At 31.8% G+C, this 23,446-nt stretch overlaps 1 protein-coding gene across 1 annotated transcript in view; it reads left to right on the forward strand.

Moving 5' to 3' along the window:
- Grik2 (glutamate ionotropic receptor kainate type subunit 2) overlaps positions 1–15,775 on the forward strand; it is a 664,108-nt gene extending 648,333 nt beyond the window's left edge. Inside the window, exons 15-16 of the mRNA XM_051164424.1 lie at positions 2,021–2,271; positions 14,982–15,775. Coding sequence (XP_051020381.1) covers positions 2,021–2,271; positions 14,982–15,146 — 416 coding nt within the window. The 3' untranslated portion in view covers positions 15,147–15,775. The remainder of the gene's footprint in view (positions 1–2,020; positions 2,272–14,981) is intronic.
- The last annotated feature ends 7,671 nt before the right edge of the window (positions 15,776–23,446 follow it).

Genomic DNA, 23,446 nt, shown 5'->3' on the forward strand with positions numbered 1-23,446 from the left:
AATTTCTGACATGCCTATCTCTACTTACCAAATGCTAGGAGTACGAGTGTGTACCTTTATGCCCAACATCATTTTCAAAAGGATATAACAGAATCATGCCCAAGACATTATTTTTTTCTTTATTTTTCTAAGAGTTCTATAAGTAGAAATATATTTACTTAAATCATCATTCATATCACTGAATTAAAAAATCAAATGTTTAACAGTTTTCTGAAAGCAGAAAAGCATTATTTGTGCCCTTACCCAAAGAACATAAAATATGGTATTCTTGCGGGAAACTTTAAAAACAAGCTATCTGGGTAGAAATAAGCAAGTCTAGCCCTTTGTGGCAGATGCTGAAAGATGCAGCAAGTTTTCTAATTCTGCCTATGTGCTAGGCATCACTTTAGCAAAATTATGCGCACAATATAGTTGCTAAGAGATGTCTATCCTCATAATCACACATACAACTTTTTGTTCCTATGGCAAGGAATACCAAGCCAAACTTAAGATTTTTAATGGCAATTAAGAAATCACAACATTATTGGTCATAAGACCTTGGAATTATGAATGACTTTGCCATAATGCTTTTTATAACCAAAGTCTACATGACAAGTGACATATTATTGACATCAAACAGCAAGCAAAACACCAAGTGCCCAATATCCCCACAGTATGAAATGCCATTGAAACTTGCCTACTAATTATACCACCCTTAACTTACTTGGTTAAATCTAGAGACATCATTTTCCCATCATTCATAGAAGTGGAGAATACTGTTTTACCTATTCTCCATGCTCAATGTAGATTTTTTTCCATGCAAAATTCAGTATTCTAATCATTTCCGTTAGGGTCTTTTTGTTTACTATTTTAGTAATAATCTAATACTTTAAGTCTTTTTTAGAAACAGTCAGCTTCTATCATCCAAATAAGAGGGATTTTTGTCTTTTTAATCTAAATATCCATTATTATGTAAAAAGAATAGAGTCTAGAAAGTCTACTTGCTTTACTTATTAAAATTTTGGTTATTGTGTTTTTTTTTTTTATTTTTTTTTATTTATTTTTTATTTTTATTTTTTATTAATTTATTCTTGTTACATCTCAATGTTTATCCCATCCCTTGTATCCTCCCATTCCTCCCCCTGCCCCCATTTTCCCATTATTCCCCTCCCCTATGACTGTTCTTGAAGGGGATTACGTCCCCCTATATATTCTCATAGGGTATCAAGTCTCTTCTTGGCTACTTGCTGTCCTTCCTCTGAGTGCCACCAGGTCTCCCCCTCCAGGGGACATGGTCAAATGTGAGGCACCAGAGTACGTGAGAAAGTCGTTATTGTGTTTTATTGTTTTGTTTTCTCCACTGAAAATGAATGTTGATACTAGAAATCATTTGTAAAATCTCTGTTCTCCTTCACTCATGATCTTTTGTTGCTATTAAACTTCCAGTATGGCCTAATAATAAAGATTATTATTACTGTCATATTTTCTAACCCACTAGCAATGAACCAAGACAGACACCTCTTATATTTTAAAATAGCCTTAGTTAACCGGGAGCAAGACAGATATTAATGCTCTAACCTACCTCCCACATGGGGCAGGTATGGGATCCCTGTCCCAATCCCATGCCATCTGCTTCTAATAATTTCTATCAAGCTACCTCCCATTCATAATCCCAAATACATGCTAATGTTCTTCATCTGGGCCAAATCTCCATGCATGCTAGCCATGTGCTTCTCCTCCACCTAATCCATGGCCATGGTGCCACGTCCTTCTTCTCCCTTCTTCTCCAGTGTCCTCTCTTCCCAAGATTCTCTCTGTCTTCCCTCTCCCTGGAACCCTAGTCACACCTATCACATTTGCCCTATCCAGGTGTAATGGCCTTTTATTGGTCAAATAGGTCAGAGTCTAGGCAAGGTGCAGGTGTGTAACAGAGACAGCAAGCAGTAATTGGTATCAAAATACACCAGGCCATCCTTCAACAATCTTTAATTGCAAAACTCTGTTTACCTTGAAATTGTTAATGAATGTTTTCTTTTCTCAGGTTCTCCATATAGAGACAAAATCACCATAGCAATTCTTCAGCTGCAGGAGGAAGGAAAGCTGCACATGATGAAGGAGAAGTGGTGGCGGGGCAATGGCTGCCCAGAGGAGGAGAGCAAGGAGGCCAGTGCTCTAGGGGTTCAGAATATTGGTGGTATCTTCATTGTCCTGGCAGCCGGCTTGGTGCTCTCAGTTTTTGTGGCAGTGGGCGAGTTTTTATACAAATCCAAAAAAAACGCTCAATTGGAAAAGGTAAATGTCACATTCTTGCAATTTAAAACACTGATTTTTCTTATAATAAAACACAAGTGATACATCTTCTCCTATTTCCAAATAACAGAAATGCTGTGGCTGTTGATTGTCTCATATCATTCATTCTACAACTGATATATATTTTGTGAAATATATTAGTATATTTCACAAGATTCATGATCATCACCATAATTTTTAAATTTATTGATAAAATGTTTAATTGTCAGTTGCAGGACAAATAGATATCTGCATCTTATTTAGGACTAAATAAGGAGAATATTTTTTTTCTTAAAGTGCATTGCTGTTAGATTAACGGGAGGATATAGTTACTGAGAGAAGAAAAATGAGTAATTGTATTATAAAACCAAAAATACTGTTCCAAAAACAATCCCAGGTTTTAAACAGCAATATGAAGCTACATAGTTAATAAAATTTAACTTTGGTAGAATTACCCTCATAATTTTTGTTAGGACATTTTAGCATGCATTATGAATACTTTTACTTATTTTCTAAATTAGTACATATATGGAAATATATTACAGTTTTGCCACTGCTCATTTTTTCTAATGAGTCCCTTAGTTATTATATTTAAAGTCTTTATGAAAATATGTATAACCACAAAAAAGTTAATATAATTTTCTTTGTACTTTAATATCTTTAATCGCTTGTACAAATACTTTTGTATTCTAGTCTTGAAAAGTTTGTGATCACTTAGCTCCTATATTTCTAGTTCTATACTTTTATTGTTTCTATAAATATTAGGGAAACAATAAAATCCACCGATAGCACACATCACTTCTGTATGTACATTTATATTTCTGGAAATGAAACGAGTAACACTATTTTCTATCTTCCAGTGATTTATTTAGTTTTCCGTATATAATCATCCTGTTTCTTAAAATATAAGTATTTATTTTAGATCTTTAGTAAATGTATAAGTGTGGTGTTGTCTCTTTAGTATTTGAAAATTTTATGAAATTTTATTGTTAAGAATACAAGGAACAGAAAAATGATATTTGAAAATATAGCATCAACCAGTAAAATAAGTAAAAAAACACATTCTGTTATTTTCTTTCAAATACATATACCAGAAACTATTTTTGTAAAACTATATCTTCCTTTAGTTTGAGTGATTTATTTCATAGATGTTGACCCACTTTGATCCTGAAATTTGAATACACAATGTTTTAAATTTTCACTTGATTATATTAATTGACACCTTTTTAATCATCATTTACAAATAAATATTTTAATAACCCTATTTTATCTGACTTAGGAATGTATAAGTTTTGAAGTTTTCAGACATTCGTGGAATTTATGCCCTTATAACATTAAGGTTGGGAATTTCTGGTAACATTGCTAAGCCAAGTTCTGTTATGCTAACATAATTTGGTTACGTATAAATACACTGTTGGTACTGTGGTCCTTTTTATGATATGGAAATGGCACTGAAAGCAAAAAACAAATGACTAACTAAAGAATATATTCATCAAGACATCAGTTGACATTTTCCATAATTTGCCAATAACTGGTATTTGGTTCCTTTAAAATCAGCCCCATATTTATGAAAGGATATTGGGTTTTCTAGTGAGAATGTCTAACCATCCATATGTAATGGTTCTCTTAAATCTATCATAATAATAAATAAAACAAATTGAATATAGACACTATTGGTATTGTACTGTCATTATCTCTAGATGTTTCCTCATTTGATTAACCTGAGCTGTGTTCTTAATAATTAAAAAAAAATCATTACTGTTCATTAAAACTCAAGGAGTGTGGTTATTTAATTTTGAAAACACATCTACATGGTTGTTTATCACCTCTAACTGATTCAGTTGAAGTCTTCATATACATAATCTCAGAAATCTGTGGCCTTAATATGATGTTTAAGGAATTATGAAATAAATTGACATATATCATTAGGTAGGGGAATTGACTATGCTGATAGTAAATGAACATTTGGCCATGATCACTTATTTTCACAGAGAATCCACACTGATTCTATAAGGAACCCAAGTCTCTCTCACTCTGCATAAGAGCCTACAGCATATGTCCCTGGCCGTAGCTGGAGTATTTCAGCTTCTCTGCAGTTTGCTCATTCTCTGACGTCACTAAGTTCCCCTCAGATTGACAGGGTCATACTTTTATGTTGACTGGACTGTCCACTGTCCTTTGTTCTTCTTCACTTGAGTCATTTTAGGCCAGGTAGAAGGACTAGACTTGGTGTTGTCCTGAAAGTTCTTCCCGCCACAAAGGGCAGTGTGTCTCCTCACTTGGCATAAACTTTTTCTTCAAGATATAGGTGTGTTGTGATAACTATTGTAATTGAAAAGAATGTTACTTGTACATTGTTTTATGCTTAGGTGGCTGTATGTTTTATCATTTAAAATATTCGTATCATTACAGGAGGAAGCTGATTTTCTCCTATTAAAATATGCTCAAATATTAAGTCTTACTATCTTTTATTTATGAACCTACTCATCACATCTATCTTACCTCTTAACACATAGTTTCATTTATATTTCTTGTTTCATTATGAGTATCTTTCTCCCAGTTAGACTTTTCTCTAATATAGGATTAAAAACTTAACTCATACTACCCTTTTAAAATCTCCAGGATCTTAAACAGTACCTGATGGCAAAATTATCCATCTATCAATCATCTATCTATCTATCTGTCTATCTACCTACCTATCTATCATCTATCTATGTATCTAGTTACTATGTATCTATTCTATCCATCTTTCTATACATAATCCTTTAATCTGATCTAACATAACTATCTTCTCTCTATCATTTAAATTAGTAAAATAAAACTAATTATAGGAACCTATTTGTAAAAATTATATATAGTGTGGGATACCACTGTTTTTATGTAATTCAATATGTCCGCATTAACAATTATTGATTTATTAGTATTGTTCCTCCTATTTATTGTTATAATTTAGGTCCTCAGAGATCTGAGTTTAATATTTTAATTAAGCATATGTCAAGATTTTACTGTGAAAAATATCATCGTATCTATATACACATTCATACTTTAATTTATTATACATTTAACATTCATTTAGCTTATATTTTATTAAGAACATTAAAATGAAAGCAAATATGTTTGAAGTCACCCAATTAATATTTATTAAGAAAGCATATCTGCAGTGTTTGACACATTAAAACAAGCATGAAGTAATCATTCAATAACCCAGCTCCAAAATGCTTTATTGTCAGTTTTCTTTTCTCTTCATCTTTATTCACTCCATAATATCTTAGTATTTTACAAAAGATAAATGAAATATACTCATTTGAGTGATCTGTAAAAAGCATTATACAAAGATCTCAGTTGAATATACATTTACTAAATGAAATTTGTGAACATTTGATAGTCTATTTCAATTCTGATCTATATTGAAGATACTGAAATTATAATAATACATATCATTTAAATATAAAAATAAAATGTCTTTAAGACCTCATCTAAAATAAAAACTAGAAAAAATTCAACAAGTCTTTTATAAATATCTCTTATATGTTTTAAATTAAGCAAAAGGTAGCCAAGATAAAAATGAAATATGAACCTGAAAAATGTAGACTTTAGTGATTTAAAAATTATAAATTGTATTTTTTGATAACTACTGAATAGTCTACCTTTCAAAGTAACAAATTTAATGTAGCTATTCACAGTTATTTTATTTATCTTAATTTTTGAAATAAAAATAGTTTTCTTTATATTCCAATATTTCATTTGACCACTTGGGATGATAAAAATATGTTTTGCTTTTCTGAAAAAATAATTTACAAGTAGATGGATTTTCTAACTAATTTAATTTTTTGGCCTTTTTTTTTTACTTTATATATATAATGTGAGATTCTAGTAACTGTTAAATTTGAATAAACCCTCAAACAAACTTTTCCTCATCTCCACCAATATCCATTTGTTTTAAGACCAAGAATATCCCTGACAAAGCTCCTCATAGCTAAAGGGAGCTGCTTAACAAAGGGAATGTTGATTACTGGAGCAGAGGAAATATTTCAATAGTTAAGATTACTTGTTGCTCTTCAAGAGTTCCTGGGTTCAATTCTCAGCACCTGCACGGTGGCTCATGACCATCTATAAATCCAGTCCTAAGAAGTTCCAACAAATTCTAATATTTTTCATGGACTTCAAGCATGCAGTCCCCAGAAATAATTTATATGATTTGTGTACATGTTTCTAAGAACATTAATTTTATAAAATTATTTATAACTAATAATTCTTATTAACTCACGCATAAATATTTTTTAACTATTATGACTTTGCCTTTCTTTAAAGGGAAGACATAATTCTTTCTTATTATGCTTTCCCAGAAGACCAATATAACAGTTTGATATTTATTTGGTTTATATATAGGAATATTTTCTTCCTTGCAAAACTAAAATAAAAATTTCTGTACACATAGCTTTATTGTATAGCCTTGAAATAATAGTATAAAATGGTGTTCAAATATTAGCTTTATCATTTTTAGAATAAAATAAATATGGTCAATATGTCTAAACACTTAAAACTAAAGTGGATGCTTAGCTATTAAAAGAGATGTATAGTGTTAACTTTTGACGGACATGCTGTGGTGGACAGTATGACAGAACTATTAGAAACAATTGTTCCAGTCATAGCCTACTTGTTACTTGTTACTAATACAAAACAATCTTAAACAAGAGATTTCTATTATTTTTTGAGAAATCGAGACAAAATGTTTGTATATACATAGAAAATTTTTGTTTATAGTTATTATACATATATAAGATGGATGTAAATATAAGGAGTAGAGACACCAGTAAATTCAAACGTTCAGTTTGATGTATAGTAATACAAAATAGTTCTTTAGCTTAAATTTTCAGGACAAAAGATCTTGAGATTTTAAAAGGAAAGCTTATTTTAAAGTGAGTGAATTCCATTTCATAAAAATCAAAAACTAAAAACTGGCTATTCTCATATCTTTTCATACACATTTCTTTCAGAATAATGAAGGATTGATATAATGGAAGTGATGCTTTTTATAACAATTTACGTATTGACAAAATTCTATCACTACAGTTCAATAAATTATGCATAAAGATTTCATTTTAACATTTACAACTTACAAGTGATTACTAAATAAAATACAAGGATATAGAATTTTAATCATCTACATTTGGTAGAAGGTATTTAACTCCATGTAAATTTTTAAAAGTTAAAAGTTCTAGGATTATCTTCAGTGGAAGAGATTTTAGCTGTAAAGTATATGATTCTTTATATCTATAGCTAATGTTGTGAGTAATACTGAATAAGTGGCCCACTTGGTTTCATTTTGATGTCACCCTCTAGAATTGGGGTGTTTTTTCTTATTTCCCCAATGATACGCATAAGGACTATTGGATGCCTTTTAAAAATGTGGTCTACATTAGCATCAATTACATCAAAACAGGACACATGTCTAGACACTCTAAACCACATCAGCTAACCCACTACTGTCCTTTGATAACAGTAACATATCTTATTTATCCCTATAAATTATATTTTAAAATTAAGGCTGGACCTTGAAAAATAATTATTCTTTCTTATTTTTATAAGTGGATTTTGAGTCTTTAAACTATGGTTCCTCCTTCAGTTAAAAAAAAAAAAAGATAATCCTAAAATCCATGAATTTATGATACCATTTCAGCAATGTCTGGCTCTAGAAAACATAGTTAAATTTTTTGTTTTAATTTTAATTTGCTCCTGTTTTATATACATTTTTTAGGTTAAAAATTAGTTAAAACTTTCTCCCTTTCCATTCCCCCTCCAAGTTCTCCCACATTCCTCTCCTTATTCTCTTTTAAATTCATGGCTTCTTTTGTCACTAAGTGTTATTACATAAACACATGTGTTTAACCATTTCTTTAAAAATTTCCTCTTAAAATTTTTATGTGTGTGTATGTGTGAATCCGTGAATGCCAGTGCAGGTATGGAGGTCAGACATTAGTTGCTCTGCAGACACCTTATGTAGATCCTGTGAACCAGGTTCAGGTCCTCTGTAAGTACAGGAAGCACTCCTGGCTGCTGAGCCACGTCCACAGACCGTTTACCAGTTCATTGATTGTTTTTATCCATGAAGTTGCAGTGAGAACATGTGTAGGTTAGATTGTTATTTGGATAAACTGATTGAAGCCTTTGATCATACTCCCTTTTAATTATCTCAGTCAACAATGTTTTAAGGATTGATTTTGAAGTTTTAAAAATGTTGAAACAGAACTCACGTTTGTACAACTGAATTTAAGATTTATTAGGCTTTCTTTACTGCAAAAATAAAAAATACTCAATATGTAGACCTAAAGGTATTATATGAGTTTATCATTTCTTATATGTATGCAAAGAGAGGTCTTTATGTTAAGAGTAACCTCACTCACCCGTGGGAGCTAAAATTATTGATTAGATAGATGCTAATGGTAGAACATCAGTTTCCAGAAGCTGGGTCGATAGAGGCTAGGAAAGGGAAGAGGATGATTAGTCAAGTGTGTATTAGGTTTTCCTTAGGTAACTATGAGCAGTTCTGATGTGACCCACGTTTTATTTACAACTGTTAATGTTGCTAAAAGGTTAAAAGTTTTAAATTTGAAAATATCATAGTTAATAAGAATCAAACCTTTAGAATTACATGTATTAAGAAAGTCATTTGTAATTTTAATATCATTGTTAAAAATGATAAAGTTGGTACATCTTATCTACTTCAGCTTAACAACAGAAGCTTCCTGAGCCTGCATCCTGGTTGTATGAATGGGACTGTTAACAGGAATGTGATGACCAACACTTTTCTTCTTAAAAAAGGATCCATTGCTGTACTGATTAAAAAGCTTCTGAAGCTTCTTGCTTTTTATTTATTGGTTTTTCAAATTTAAATAAGGAAAATTTAAAAACATGGAGTGGTGCTACACTTTTCTCAATCTCGCTGTATTTGAAAATTGTAATGCAAAATATTGGGTAAATTTTTTGAAGTCAAAACAACCCAGGGTGAGTGTATCATGCTATTTTGTTTAATGTTCTGACATATATTTCTCATTATTATATACTTTATTGTTTAAGTTATAACTTCAGTATGCAGGGATTAAAGATCACTAAGAAGAGAGTATAGGAAAATCGTTCAGTTGGCGATGAACTCATGAACAATGAGGACAGTACTATATCAACGGACTTATACAGCTCTGAGACTATTGGTGTGGAAACCTGAGATCTGTAATTTGAGTTTTCCAGGTTTAGCTTTATTTTCTCTAAAATTACAGCAGTTTTTTTTAAACAAAACTATCTCTCAGTATTTGATGTGTGAATTTTCTTCCTAAGAGTCTTTTGAAAATATTCTAACCTTTTCAAAAAATTGCAATAAAACTAAATATACTATTTGAACATCAGTGTATTAACACTCTCCATTTCCTGCCTCGTGAGTTCATCTAGCCTTAGCTCAATTACCACCTGCAGTGTATAAGGTATTTGTTGTTAGAGGTTTCTTTAAAGACTGCTGGTTATGGAAAGATAAGTCAGGGGGAAATTTTACTTGGTCACATAAAATGACATTTATTTTCTTAATATACAAACATTTCTATAAATATTATATAAGATTTACATATTTTATTACATTTTAGTTTTTATTCAGTTATTATTTAATTTGACATAAATTCCTGTGACTGACCTCCATTACTATTTTGATTTTCCCCTCATTGTATATTATTCACAATTCTTGAATAAATTAACTGGGGAATGTGATAGATGAGTAGCCTATCTATATAATTAGCTCACAAACACTTTAAATGACATCACAAACAAAACATTTTGATTGATACATGCTTTTCTATATTAGAACACTTATCTTCAGTGTCTGATAGATGTTCAACAATCATTCCGTAGATGTTCAATGCCCCTCGGCAAAATGACTATAAATACTTCTCAATAAAAAAATGGAATAATGTTTAGTCACATTATTACATTTATATAATAAGACAACATGTCATATAAAATATAGTTTGTCAGTAAAATGTGCCATGGTACTATTTCTTGCTTAGATTCCAAATACATTTACTTAACATTAAATTAATAAAACTAAATTTGAAAACTAAGGAACTAGTTAATTTTCATCAGTTGCAGGTTTTAATATAAAGCCAACTTGAAATATGTTGATATTCTATATAGAGTACATTTACAAGTAGATTTCATATATTAAAACAAGTCTGTCCTATCCAACTTCTGCCACATTGTGAATCATACATAGGTTAGAAAGTAAGCTATTAAGAAAAAATAATACTGGAATATTAACAATGGTAATTTGAAATCATTTATGCATTGATGTGTGTTTATTTATACTCAAAATACAACATAGGGCTTTTCAAAAGAGCCATGTAAAAGAAATTAAGGCCTTTTTTTTATTTCCAGGGTTGTGTAAATGACAGGTTGCTTCATTAAATGTAGTGAATTTTATGAAGAGTTTTACTTATTTTAATGCAATTATACATGATAAAAGCTCAAAGATTTAAATTTTCATTTTCAGGAATCTTCTATTTGGTTAGTGCCACCATACCATCCAGACACTGTTTAGTAAACTTTTGAAACTTTCTAAAAGAGGTTTTTAATGATGGTTAGTATCCTTGTGCCTTTCTTTTCCTTTTTGTAGTCTGTTACCTTAATGTGGAGAAACATTATACTGTTGTTTTTACTCTAAGGAGTTTCACAACAAAGGACACAAAACATGGGTTTCACCCCCAACAAAAGGGTTTGAAAGGCAAGGTACATTGCCGTCCCTTATTCCATTACTCTTTTCTCTCTTCCTTTCTCCCTCTCTGCTTCTTTTTATCCTCATCTTTCCTTTCATTTTCCCCTATTCTTGTTTCTTAATGACAATCTAGAAAAGTCATATTAAATGCACACGAGTACTTTAAAGACACTTCAAATTCAAATTCAAAAATCCCAATCCATATTTAGAAGTATCTTTCTCTCTTGAATGATATGAAATTAAAGCTACATAGAAAAAATTGTGCTACATACTAAGAGAATAAAGCCTAATAAAAACTCTGAATAGTTTTTTTTACTGATGACATGTGCACAGATCTATTTAGGGAATTCACAATTACCCAAGGTAGATGGGGGAGGGTGCAAAAAGGTTGAGAAACAAACAAAAATTAATTAGAAATCTAGTTCAAATTTGCTGACAAATTTCAGCTCACTCAGAGAGAAATGAACAAAATTTTATTTTGAAATTATATTTTAAAAATACCACAGATTGATTAAACATCCATTGATAAATGTTTTCTCTATTTCATACTTGACTTGCTTGAGAATTGAAAGTTATTTGATATGGTTTGAAAATATGTAAACTTACTTAAGATTACTTAATATTGTAAGAGATTAAAATAATGTTTGGATATTTAATTGAAGCAGATTTTATCTATGCTTTATATTAACATTATAAATTTGATACTATATGATATTATTTTAAAATTTTTCATATGTATCAATGTATAGTCTGAAGCAAGCACTAAATACCGAAAATGAAATACCTTATTATAAGTGATACAGAATCTTTACTCATAGAATGTGTATGCACATTGATGATTTTCCCGTAAAAATAAGTGACTTATCTATTGTTTTAGTACAAAACTTGTCTACATTTTGTTTTGTTATGAAACTTATATAACCAAATAGTCTGAGGTTAAGATTGCAAAAGGTGTTTACATTAATTGATATTTGAAAGTTCTGTATTAAATAAAACCATCTTGCAAAACATTTAAATTCATTCACATCTTACAATGGTTTTAAATGTCATTGGGATCAACTTCTAACCTTTTTATAGTAACTATATTATATTAATCAATTCTTCTATTAAATGTTTCAACAGAGAATCAAGACTATCTTACCTCAAGACAATGTTTACCTCCCCCTTTTGGAGTCAGATTTTTCCATTTCTCCCGTGTTATCATCATCACCATCTTCATCATCATTATCATCATGTTGTTAATAAATACATCTAATAGAAGGTATTAAGCAATAAGCACCATTTCAATGTACCAGCTGACGGTGGCATGAAGAGTCTGGAATTAAGATATGTCTTGATTTTTAAAAAGCTATAATTTAACAAAGAATAAATGATGCCAGACAACAATTCTCTATTAAGTGGAGAATTCATGACTCACATTTACTCTTCACACATTACAAGTACTAATACTTTAATTGTTTTACTAATTCAAAATTATTAAAGTCTTGAATTTATTTATTGTCTTTTAAAACCTTCTAATGTCCATGCAAACTTTATGCAGTTTACTCAGAAGCACTGTTAAATAAAAGTGAGACACTGGATTTATGTGTAGCTATGATTAACTGGGTTGCTGTTTAAAGTACATATATGCACAAGCAACAAGAACTCAACCCTTTTTTCATATCAAGGAGAGTGGAACACAAAAATCTAGAAGTCAGATGGAGAAAAAAAAAAAGAATGACAGTGAGGACAACACTGAGGGTATAAAACAAACTGAATAAAGATAATATAGCCTGTGAAAGGAGGTTTGTGAGTGACACTTGGATTATATGAGGCAATAAATAAGTCAGAGCCACATTAAGGTCTAAAGGAATCAGCACAACAGGCCCCAGAACAAGGAGAAGTCTGAGAGCAGGGTCATACAAGTAGAGAGGTATGTGTAAAGAAGGCAAAGAATGCTGAAGGAAAGCAGAAACATAGGGAAAGTGGGATAGAGGTGAGGACATCCTATTGAGACTCTAGGTGAGAAAAATATAGGGGATAGGGAAGTAGGTGGATCCAGAGGGTCCTAGAAACCTACAAGAGGAACATTATGATGAGGGGATCTGAGCCCAGGGGTTCTGCTTGATCAAAGGCACCAACCAAGGACAAAACGTACAGTCATCATCAAACCCCTATCCAGATCTAACCAAGGGACAGAACATTCACCACAGTTAAGTGGAGACTGGGGACTGACTGTCACAGGATCTCTGGTGCCCCATATTTGGCCATGTCCCTTTGTTGGGGAGGCCCAATGGCACTCGGAGGAAGGATAGCGGACTACCAAGAAGAGACTTGATAACCCTAGCACCATATCAGGGGGAGGAGGTCCCCCTTGGTCCCAGTCATAGGGAAGGGGATTGGGGTGAAAGTGGGAGGGAGGAAGAAATGGGAGGATGTATGGGATGGGATAGAAAATGAGATGTAATATGAATTATTTTATCTTTCAATAAAAATGTGTTAAAAAAAAAAAAAAGAAGAAGACAGACTCAGGGAATTCTTGATGAGAGAAATCAGGAGACACAAATTTGAATTGTGTCTCACAATATGATAAACGCTGATGTTAAAGACCTCAGTTCTACTACCTTTAAATATTAAAAAGAAGAGACACAACTTAAAGAACCTACTAGAAAAAGTGAAGATATGTCCATGAAGTAATAAAAAGGTTTTAGAGCTATGTCTAAATCACAAAACTATAGACAGGCTGCTTTTCTCTGTGAAAGCAGTTGCAATTTGCTATCCTTCTGAAGTACTTTACAACACACTGAGACCTAAATAATTTGTAGTGACTTCTTTAGTGTCACAAAAGATTATACATTCAAAGTGTTTATAAAATACCAGATAAATACACTATAATATTTTTATCCTATATCCTAGGATGATAAATTTCAAAGGAACAATGGCTAACTCAATAGCATATTTCAAAATACCTATTTTTATCTCATCATGTTTCATATCATCCTTTAGCACTGTGTGAATTTTCTTACATGTCTACGTTTTTGTGTTGTGTGCATTTTTGGAATTTGTATATATTATTCTAGTTTCAGGCTCAGCCTATCTGAACTTCATCTATAGTACATAGTTGGTTCAGGGATCTGTGTTCTGTGTGTCTTAATCACACGAGGAAAGAGATTAACAGAATTTTATTTCAATAAGTCTAATATGAATATCCAGAAGCTGTAATAATGAGCCTTAGATTTGTATGCAGAATTAGTCGGAATCTGTTGCAAATAAGACGAAAATCATAGTATTATCCTTTTTTCACATGGTAAACTATTTTCAGTTTTCTGTTATGATTTTATTGATGATGACATACAGATAATGTTTGTTTAGGTGTTTAAAAGTGTGACCAGTTCCCATTTCATGATTGTATTATGTATGTTTCTAGTCACTGTCAATGTTGTATAGGTATTATAATAACAAGAGTTGTAAATAAATTCCAGATATTGTGCTTATATTTTATGTTCGTCTAACTGCCATTTTCATTGTTTTGAAATATACAGTGGAGAAACAATGTTTATAGAAAAATTTTGTATCTCATCTTGTGACCTGAAAAGTACATCTTCTAATATAATTACTTAGAAAACACTATTGAGTGTCTGGTAGAGATTTGTTTCTGTTTATATTTTAGGGTAGACTTCTATATAAAGCTAATCAACTTCACACAGAATCATAAGAAACTCTAGTTCAAACTTTTGAATAATAAAAATTCATTAATTGAGAGTTTATTTCACTATCTGGTGCCAGATTTCTTTAAACTAGAGCATATTAGGTAATATTCTCATTATTGTGTGTCTTCTATAAAAATATGATGACATGTTATAATCATGATGAAATACTTTAAGTGTTTTAGGCTGGCATTCTGGCCAGTCTGTAAGGATGATTTTATCATTAAATCCATCTATCACTTTTATAATGCCAGTTTCTCTGTGTTCTTCTGTAGAGGTCCTTTTGTAGTGCTATGGTGGAAGAACTGAGGATGTCCCTGAAGTGCCAGCGTCGGCTAAAGCATAAACCACAGGCCCCAGTTATTGTGAAAACAGAAGAAGTTATCAACATGCACACATTTAACGACAGAAGGTTGCCAGGTAAAGAAACCATGGCATGAAGCTGGGAGGCCAATCACCCAAGCACAAACTGTCGTCTTTTTTTTTTTCCCAAACAATTTAGCGAGAATGTTTCCTGTGGAAATATGCAACCTGTGAAAAATAAAATGAGTTACCTCATGCCGCTGTGTCTATGAACTAGAGACTCTGTGATCTAAGCAGTTGCAGTGATCAGACTTGATTTACAAGCACCATGGATCAACCAAGTCACACGGGGTTACACTGTTTATCATGGGTTCCTCCCTTATTTTGAGTGAATGTTACACATACAAATGTTGTGGCTGATTTCAAATGCAGTCCAAGGAGAAACTGCAGGTTCCTTCTGAAGCTCAACTGTTGTCAGGAGATGGAGTGTTGGTGCCCAAAATGGTTACCAATAAAATTGTCATAAGAATAAAAATTTGTGGAATCAGCAAAAAATTGTAGTGTTATGAGAACCAGTTACAGTCCCCGGGTCACCAAGAAAATAGAGGTGATAATGTTACTACCCCCCCAATACACAATATAATCATCATCTGATTAGATAATGTGTATTTATAGAATGTTTAAAAATGTAATACAAAACACATCAGTATTCAATAGAAATGGAAAAGAAAGCAGACCACCATCATTGACTTCGCATTTTTTTTTTGTTGTTGTTTAGTAGTCTTTGTCAGGGATTGAGATATAGATGGCAATTATCAAGGCAATAATTTTTTTCTTAAAATACCCACAGCAAATATTTTCACATGAAACCCAGTTATATTACTACCTGTTCCCCAGAAAGACTTACCCTAACCTACACCAGAAATAAAAAGCAACTGTTGTTATAGAGACTCTGATATAAGGATGATGTTTTACAATCATTGTCATACATTGTAAAACAGGGCTCAGTGTAACTGCTTATATGGGATGCTGAAGCTTTCACGCTGGCATTCTGATATGTCATCTGAAACTCATTCTTGCTGTAAAGGACCATGAAGAAGCCTGGGCAGATTTCAATGATAAGTGAATGGGGACTTGTCACCTATAGAAAAGTATGTGACAGAACTTTGCGGTGGACTGCATTTAATAATAGTCACAATGTTAAAAGAACAAAATTCTTGAGCAGTTTTTTTTTTTTCAAAAAATGTTCAGGTTTATTTGTGGAAATGCAAGATTTCTATGAAAATAGTTTTTGTATGGAAATTTTTGTAATACTTTTTATCAACAAAATAAGAACATGCGTTCCTGTCAGGGGTGTGATGTCAAGCATGAATGGTAGTGCGTGTGCACCACCAACGTTTGGTGAAAACTATTTTTATCAAGAAAAAGGAATCATAGAAGAGAAATATTTTCAAGTTAGATAATATAAAAGCTAGGTGCACTACCACCACTGCTTACCATACCACACCCCTGAATTCCACAAGGCAGATAAGATATTGTAATGAACAATTGTGTGTAAAATGGTTAAAGACACAGACCTCTTGACAACATTGTGAAAACAGTTGAGTGCACACAGTTTGCTGTTTGAATCCAATGCACAAAAATTAAAAAAAAAAATCCATTAAAATTATGTCCATTTTACTTTCAGCTTTGGCTTTGATTTTTCTCTTGCATGTATAAATGAATGTAATGTGCTTTTGTACAAGAAGTATACAGCAGGATTCTTAGCATCTGCAACTTAGTATCTTCCATCTTCTAGCAAAAAGGAAATGGACAGTCTAGAGTTGCTTCTCTCTCTCTCTTTCTCTCTCTCTCTCTCTCTCTCTCTCTCTCTCTCTCTATCTATCTATCTATCTCTCTATGTCTATCTCTTTCTCTCTGTCACAAACACACACACACAAACACACACACACACACACATACACACACACACACATATACACACCCACCCATGTTGTTTTGGAATTAGTGTAGCTGGAAAGAGAAAAATCGTGGTTGTGGAGCTGATACCCTTCATCCATCTGATTTGGAATTGGAAACTGACTAAGTTCATTGTTCTGCCTTGTGCTGTGTAATGATTATTCATTTACTTGAAGTTCAACTCATATCCAGTTTAAGAATTTCCAGTGCATTGATAAATCAATAAAGTTTAACAGAGGGACAAAGTTCAGAATTAATAATTAGTAATTAACTTTATATCTTAGCACATTAGTAGAAACTGTAAAATGGAAATTATATCAGTTTTGTTTTATTTATTGAAAATCAAATCTGTTAAGATTCAATTGATTTCCCAGATTTGTTAATCAATTCTAAATAGAAATCATAGTTAGACCCTCTGATGGAAAAACATTGAAAAAGTTTCCAAAATGTATTTTTAAAATACTAAAAATTATATAATCAAATTGCCTCAATTTAATTAAAATTTATAAGTGCTTTAAATATTTCTGTGCTTTATTATCATATTTCACCGATATTTTATTGAAGCTACAACTATAATAATACAAATTACTGCTAAAATAACTTGTTTCCTGTTAAACAAATTCAAATAACATAAATAATATAAGGTGTTCACATTATGAAAAATGCTATCTTTTAATAAAGTTTAAATTTTTTGAAAATGTTAATTTTTAAAGTAAAAGAATCTTCTGCATTCATATTGTAGGTAAATTCCATGTACATAGACTCTGTCACAAAGCATTTGCACATTTAATTGGGTCAAAAATGGTCAATCGAAGAAAATCATTAAATAAAAAGAACTCTCACTAGGTATTTCTTATATATGTTTTAAATAATCTTTGTAAATATTTGATAATCTCATATATGTGGTAATGTTAACACTATAATCAATTATATTTTAATTTAATTAAAATTTTTAACTTTAATTTATCATTATATTTAATAATCTTAAACATTGGACATAAAATTACAACTTTATTGTTAAGTAGCCAGAAGATAATTATTTTGAGTTCCATTAAAATTTGATAATGATTTTATTGAATAATTAAGTTGAGTTTTTAAACATGTAACAAGCTTACTGTATTTTCACCTTATAAATAATATTGGATATTTTTAATGTGTATTCTTTTATATTTTAGTTCTAATTAATATTTCATATATCAGCACCTAATATAGGAAAATATCCTGTCATAATAAAGATATTAATTTAAACTCTAATAAAATTCCTAATTACTTTCACACCTAATAACAAACACTGAAAGAGAAAAGTCAGAAAGGATGCCCATGAGAGTCCTCACCATTTTCTAGTGGAACACTCAAAAGCAAGAAGTAGAAAACACCTACAATAGGCCACATCAGAACTTACCACTTGAGAGGGTAAATGGAGGCTCATGGAATTCAGCTATAGAAACCAAGCAGGATGATGACACTAGGGATTTAAAGTCCCATATGCCCAACTGAATAACCTGAGTCTCTATGGGAACACCAAACAAACACATGAGATAGATACTACTGAACAACCTAAACTTTATGGGAACAAAGAGAAATATAGTTTATTTTACAAATATTTAAAGTGGAGGTTAGTTATTGGAAGGCAGTGTTTCAGATATTTTGTTGCTCATTTATATTTATATATATATATGAATATGTAATCAAAATACAAGTCCCCAGCACCATTCTCAAATATTATGTGTACTAAACATTACTGATGTAAAAATGTTTTAGGATCACGTCACTTTTGGATGTCTCTTTACTTTGAAACATATTGTACTTGCAGAAACTACCATACACAAGGCATATACACACTGAATTGTGTCTAGTCATTTGAGTTTTAGCCAAAGGTATTGTTCCAGAGAACCCAAGCTCATTGAAGGTACTCTAGGTTGTTGATACAATTTGCAGGGAAGAAGTTAACAGCAGTCTAAGATCATGAGACATATAATAAACTCATCTGTGTTTGACTATACCAATAGGGTTTACACAGCATTGTACAGAGACAGTCTTGGAATTTGGTGTCAGATTTTAAAAGTAGAACATTAGCAATGAGAACTTTGTTTATGTCTGTCCTAAATGTATACAAAATTTGAGTCACCCTGCTCCACTCTGAGCTAAAAGGTGGCCCAACCTCCAGCACACAAAATTGTGAATTATCCCTTCCTTTGTCTTCTGGTGATGCTATTTGCCTCAGCGCTGTAATGATTCTCCTATTTCTCTTTATCATTTATTTATTTAATTTATTTTCAAGTTTTGGTAGCTTTTATATAAGTGCTGAGTAGGTGATTGGTTTTATTTATTTATTTATTTATTTATTTATTTTGTTTCTAAAAGCGCTTTTATTCTACCTTTATATAATTCTTTGGTTATGCATTGAATCTTAGATGAACATTATTTTCTTATAAATTTTTACGGCATTCCATTGTTTCTTTGCTTTTCCCCCTAAATCTATCACTCCTTTTCTTACTCCATTTCCATCTCTTCTTCCCCACTCCTCAGCCCTCTTGTGCTTGTTTTTCCTTATATCCTTCGCTAATGTTCAGACTACTGTGATAACCCTGAAGCTATGGACAGCCAGTCACAGGTACTTTGGGATTTCTCCTCCTCCTCCTCCTGCTCCTCCTCCTCCTCTTCCTACTTTTCCTCTTTCTCTTCCTCTTAGTCTTCCTCCTCCTAGTCTTCTTCTTCTTCTTCCTTCCTTGTCCTCCTTCTCCACTCTCTCTCTTTCTGCCTGTCTCTCCCTCATCATAGAAGTAGATCTAAGTATATGTATTGTACTAGCCCTTGCTAGACTTTTCCATCTAGCTACTATTTTTCAATTTCAAGGACAGACCTTGAACTAGTTTTCTGCTCTTCATGTTTTCCCTTGTCCTTCTACAGCTGTTCTTGTGATGTGTAACTGCTCAACTTTGAATCCTCGATACCAATTTTATGTCTATGTTCTAAAGTGTTGTTTTAATTTCTGAAGGTTTATCTTTACTGCCCATGACATCTATTCTTACATCTTAATAGTTGATCATAATTGTTCTGTATTGGAGTTATATGGAAAAGGTATTTTGTCTTTGTGTGCTTTTCTATTTCCTTCCTTGGGTTAGAGGTATTTTTGAAGCAATAGTTAACTCTTTTCCCTTCCTTTTACTCTTCCAAGCTCCTCCTCCATTCTCCTTTCCTCTTATATATATATTTACTCTGTCTCTACTCTCATTTGAAAATAACAGGCCTTTAAAAGATAGCAACAAGACATAACAATGTAAAATAAAATAAAATAAATAACAATACATTAAATTTAGATAAGGAAATAATCTCTAAGAGAAGGCAAATGAATCAGAAACCCATTCATTAACTTTGCTAAGTAGTTTTAGCAGTGATTCTTAATCTGTGGGTAGTGACCCATTTGGACGTAGAGTGACTCTTTTCCAAAAATTGCCTGAGATACTCAGATAACACAGATATTTACATTATAATTTATAACAGTAGCAACATTGAAATTATGAAGTGCCAATAAAAATAATTTTATGGGTGTGGGTCACTACAACATGTGGAACTTTATTAAATGGTTCCCGCATTAGGAAGGTTGAGAAACACTAAAGTTTAGAGGGTGTTAATCTCCTGGTGTCCTCTATCCCATTTGGCTCTTTCACTCTTCCCACTTCCTCTTCTTCAGAGTTCCCTGATGGAGACATCTCATTGAGATCTGTGAATGAAGCCAGGGGTTTTTTTTTTGTTGTTTTTGTTGTTTTTTTTTTTTTTTTAACTTACCCATGCTGAAAATAAAAGAAAAAAATTTAATTATATTTGGTATGTTCCACTCTTTATTCTAGTTCTTTTTTTCTTTTTTAAAACTGTGCACACTATATTTAAAAGTAAACACATACAATTTTATTGTTAGGTTAAAAACTAACTAAAACATTTAAAAATAGCAACAATTGTCCAACCTCATTAAAAAATCTCTCTTATTTTGTGTTCTCTTTTGAACACAATTGATTTTTTATAGCTATTTCCTTTTTCTTTTATATATTTTTCTCACATAACTGGGTGATCCCAGATTCTTACATAGCCTAATTTGCATTGTATTTTGAAGAATTTGAAGAATTTTCTATCTGTGTATTTTTGTCTCATTTGTTGACATTATCTTTAGATTTCAATTATTTTTTGCTTTTTCTTCTCATTGTTCTTAACATTTTATACTTAAAGCAACCACATTATTTAATTTTATATATGAGACAAAATTTGATGCACATACTGTGTTATATCCTCTTGTCTGGAACTAGAAGTCTGTCTTTAAAAGTCATTATTCAAGAATCTAGTTTTTTTTTAAAAATATTTTTATTATATTTCTTTTTTAACATATACAGTTATATTATTAACATTAGTAAAATAAACTACATACAGCAGGAAAAACCATAAGACAATCAGGGATTATATAAATTTTGCATCATAGTGATTTGGCTGTTTGTATTTGCCAAACGTGAAGTAAACATCTTTCCTATCTTGTTGTAAAATCTAGTTTTCACACAAGTAAAATGTGTGCGTACTGTGTTCAAGTTATGTTCATACAGAATAGCTGTAATTCTTAAATTAAAAAAGAATATGTCCCTGATACTGTTTAATTCTTACTGAGTATTTTATAACTCAATGTACAAGAAAAATACTTTTATAATTTAAATGACTTTTACTTTCATAGATATAATGCACCAAAGTGGAATATAAGAACATTTTTGCAAAAGAAATATTACTATTTTAGTATCTGTCATATAGTGATGTTTGAAATCTACTCTGATATATCTTGATGGTCCATCTCCAATTCAAAACACAATAATATTGATCTAATAAAACATAAGAACTATGTATTATAATGTAGAATAGTAAACTTTCTTTGTGAACTACCTTGGACTGTACGGTTTTAAGAATCCTAGTTAATGTATTTTATCACAGTGTCTTCCATTCACATGTACTGTGACCTATTTTAGAAGATACTTTAAGCATACATCTCTGGTCTTCAAAAATAACCACCACTTTCCTAAATTTTAATAGATATTCCCACATTATATTAAAATTGTGCCAATTGCCAATATTTAGACATAAGACTAACATATCATTTAGTATCTCACTAAATATAAATAACCCACTAAAAAGTCTGTTCATCTCATACAAAATTTATAACATACACTATTAAATAAAAGGTACACTTTGCTCACATTTTATCTATACATTTTAAACTATTTTTATTGTTTACCATGTGTTTTTATCAGTTTTATAGTTTAAGATAGATGTGGCTCAATACAGGGTACGTGTGCTTGTGTGTGCACACATGTGTACAGCTGTGGTGTGTGTGTGTGTGTGTACATGTGTGTGTGTGTGTACGTGTGTGTGTGTGTGTACATGTGTGTTGTGTGCTTGTGTGTGCATGCATGTGTACAGCTGTGGTGTGTGTGTGTGTGTGTGTGTGTACGTGTGTGTGTGTGTACATGTGTGTGTGAGTACATGTGTGTTGTGTGCTTGTGTGTGCATGCATGTGTACAGCTGTGGTGTGTGTGTGTGTGTGTGTGTGCTTGTGTGTGCACGCATGTGTACAGCTGTGGTGTGTGTGTGTGTGTGTGTATGTGTGTGTGTGTGCTTGTGTGTGCACGCATGTGTACAGCTGTGGTGTGTGTGTGTGTGTGTGTATGTGTGTGTGTCCACCTGAAGGATGCACTAAATGGAAGAATATATCTTTTTCCCATGAGGGGAAAACAGTATACATTCTGCCATACAGAAATTAGTTATTGACAGACTTTGTCCGTTGACACTGCCTGCATCCAAGCTTTCCCCTTTTAGGCAGAATTCTCTCTATGGTAGATTTAATTGGGGAAATTAAGGAATTAGCTTTATACCACCTTCTTATAAATGAAACTGGAAATAAAGATTTTAATTCAAACAGATATGCAATAGCTAATAATCAATGACTATCACTGAGAAAAAATGGAAATAGAGGAAAGTGGCTGTGATTTTGGATTCCCTGTGATATCATTTCTGTTTGTATACTCTGCCTTGTTCTGCTGGTCATTTTCTTTGCTTACATACTGTAGCTTCGCTGAAGACTTTTCTTTAATTAATCAGTTCTTTCTAATCTTAATGCTTTTTTCCCATTACTATAGTTCCTTCTCTAACAGAAAGTTGGATTTCCTAATATCCTGCTTTTAAAATGTAGCAAGAGAAGAAAAGACATAGTAGTTTTCCTGGCTTGCTGAGTATCTCTTTTAGTTATTTATAATGTCTTCTTTACATAGGCATTATTTCTACTTCCAAGTAATTCTTTGCTATTCTTTGATAGCCTAGTCAAGATATCAAAAGATAACATTCTGATAACCATGGTGAAAGTTGACATTTATCTAAACTATGAACAAATGTTATGCTTATTGGTTTATAATAAATATTCCAGCATAAAGGGAACAGGGCAGCCCAAGGC

This window comes from Acomys russatus, chromosome 21 (assembly GCF_903995435.1).
Source record: "Acomys russatus chromosome 21, mAcoRus1.1, whole genome shotgun sequence".
Classification (NCBI taxonomy): domain Eukaryota; kingdom Metazoa; phylum Chordata; class Mammalia; order Rodentia; family Muridae; genus Acomys; species Acomys russatus.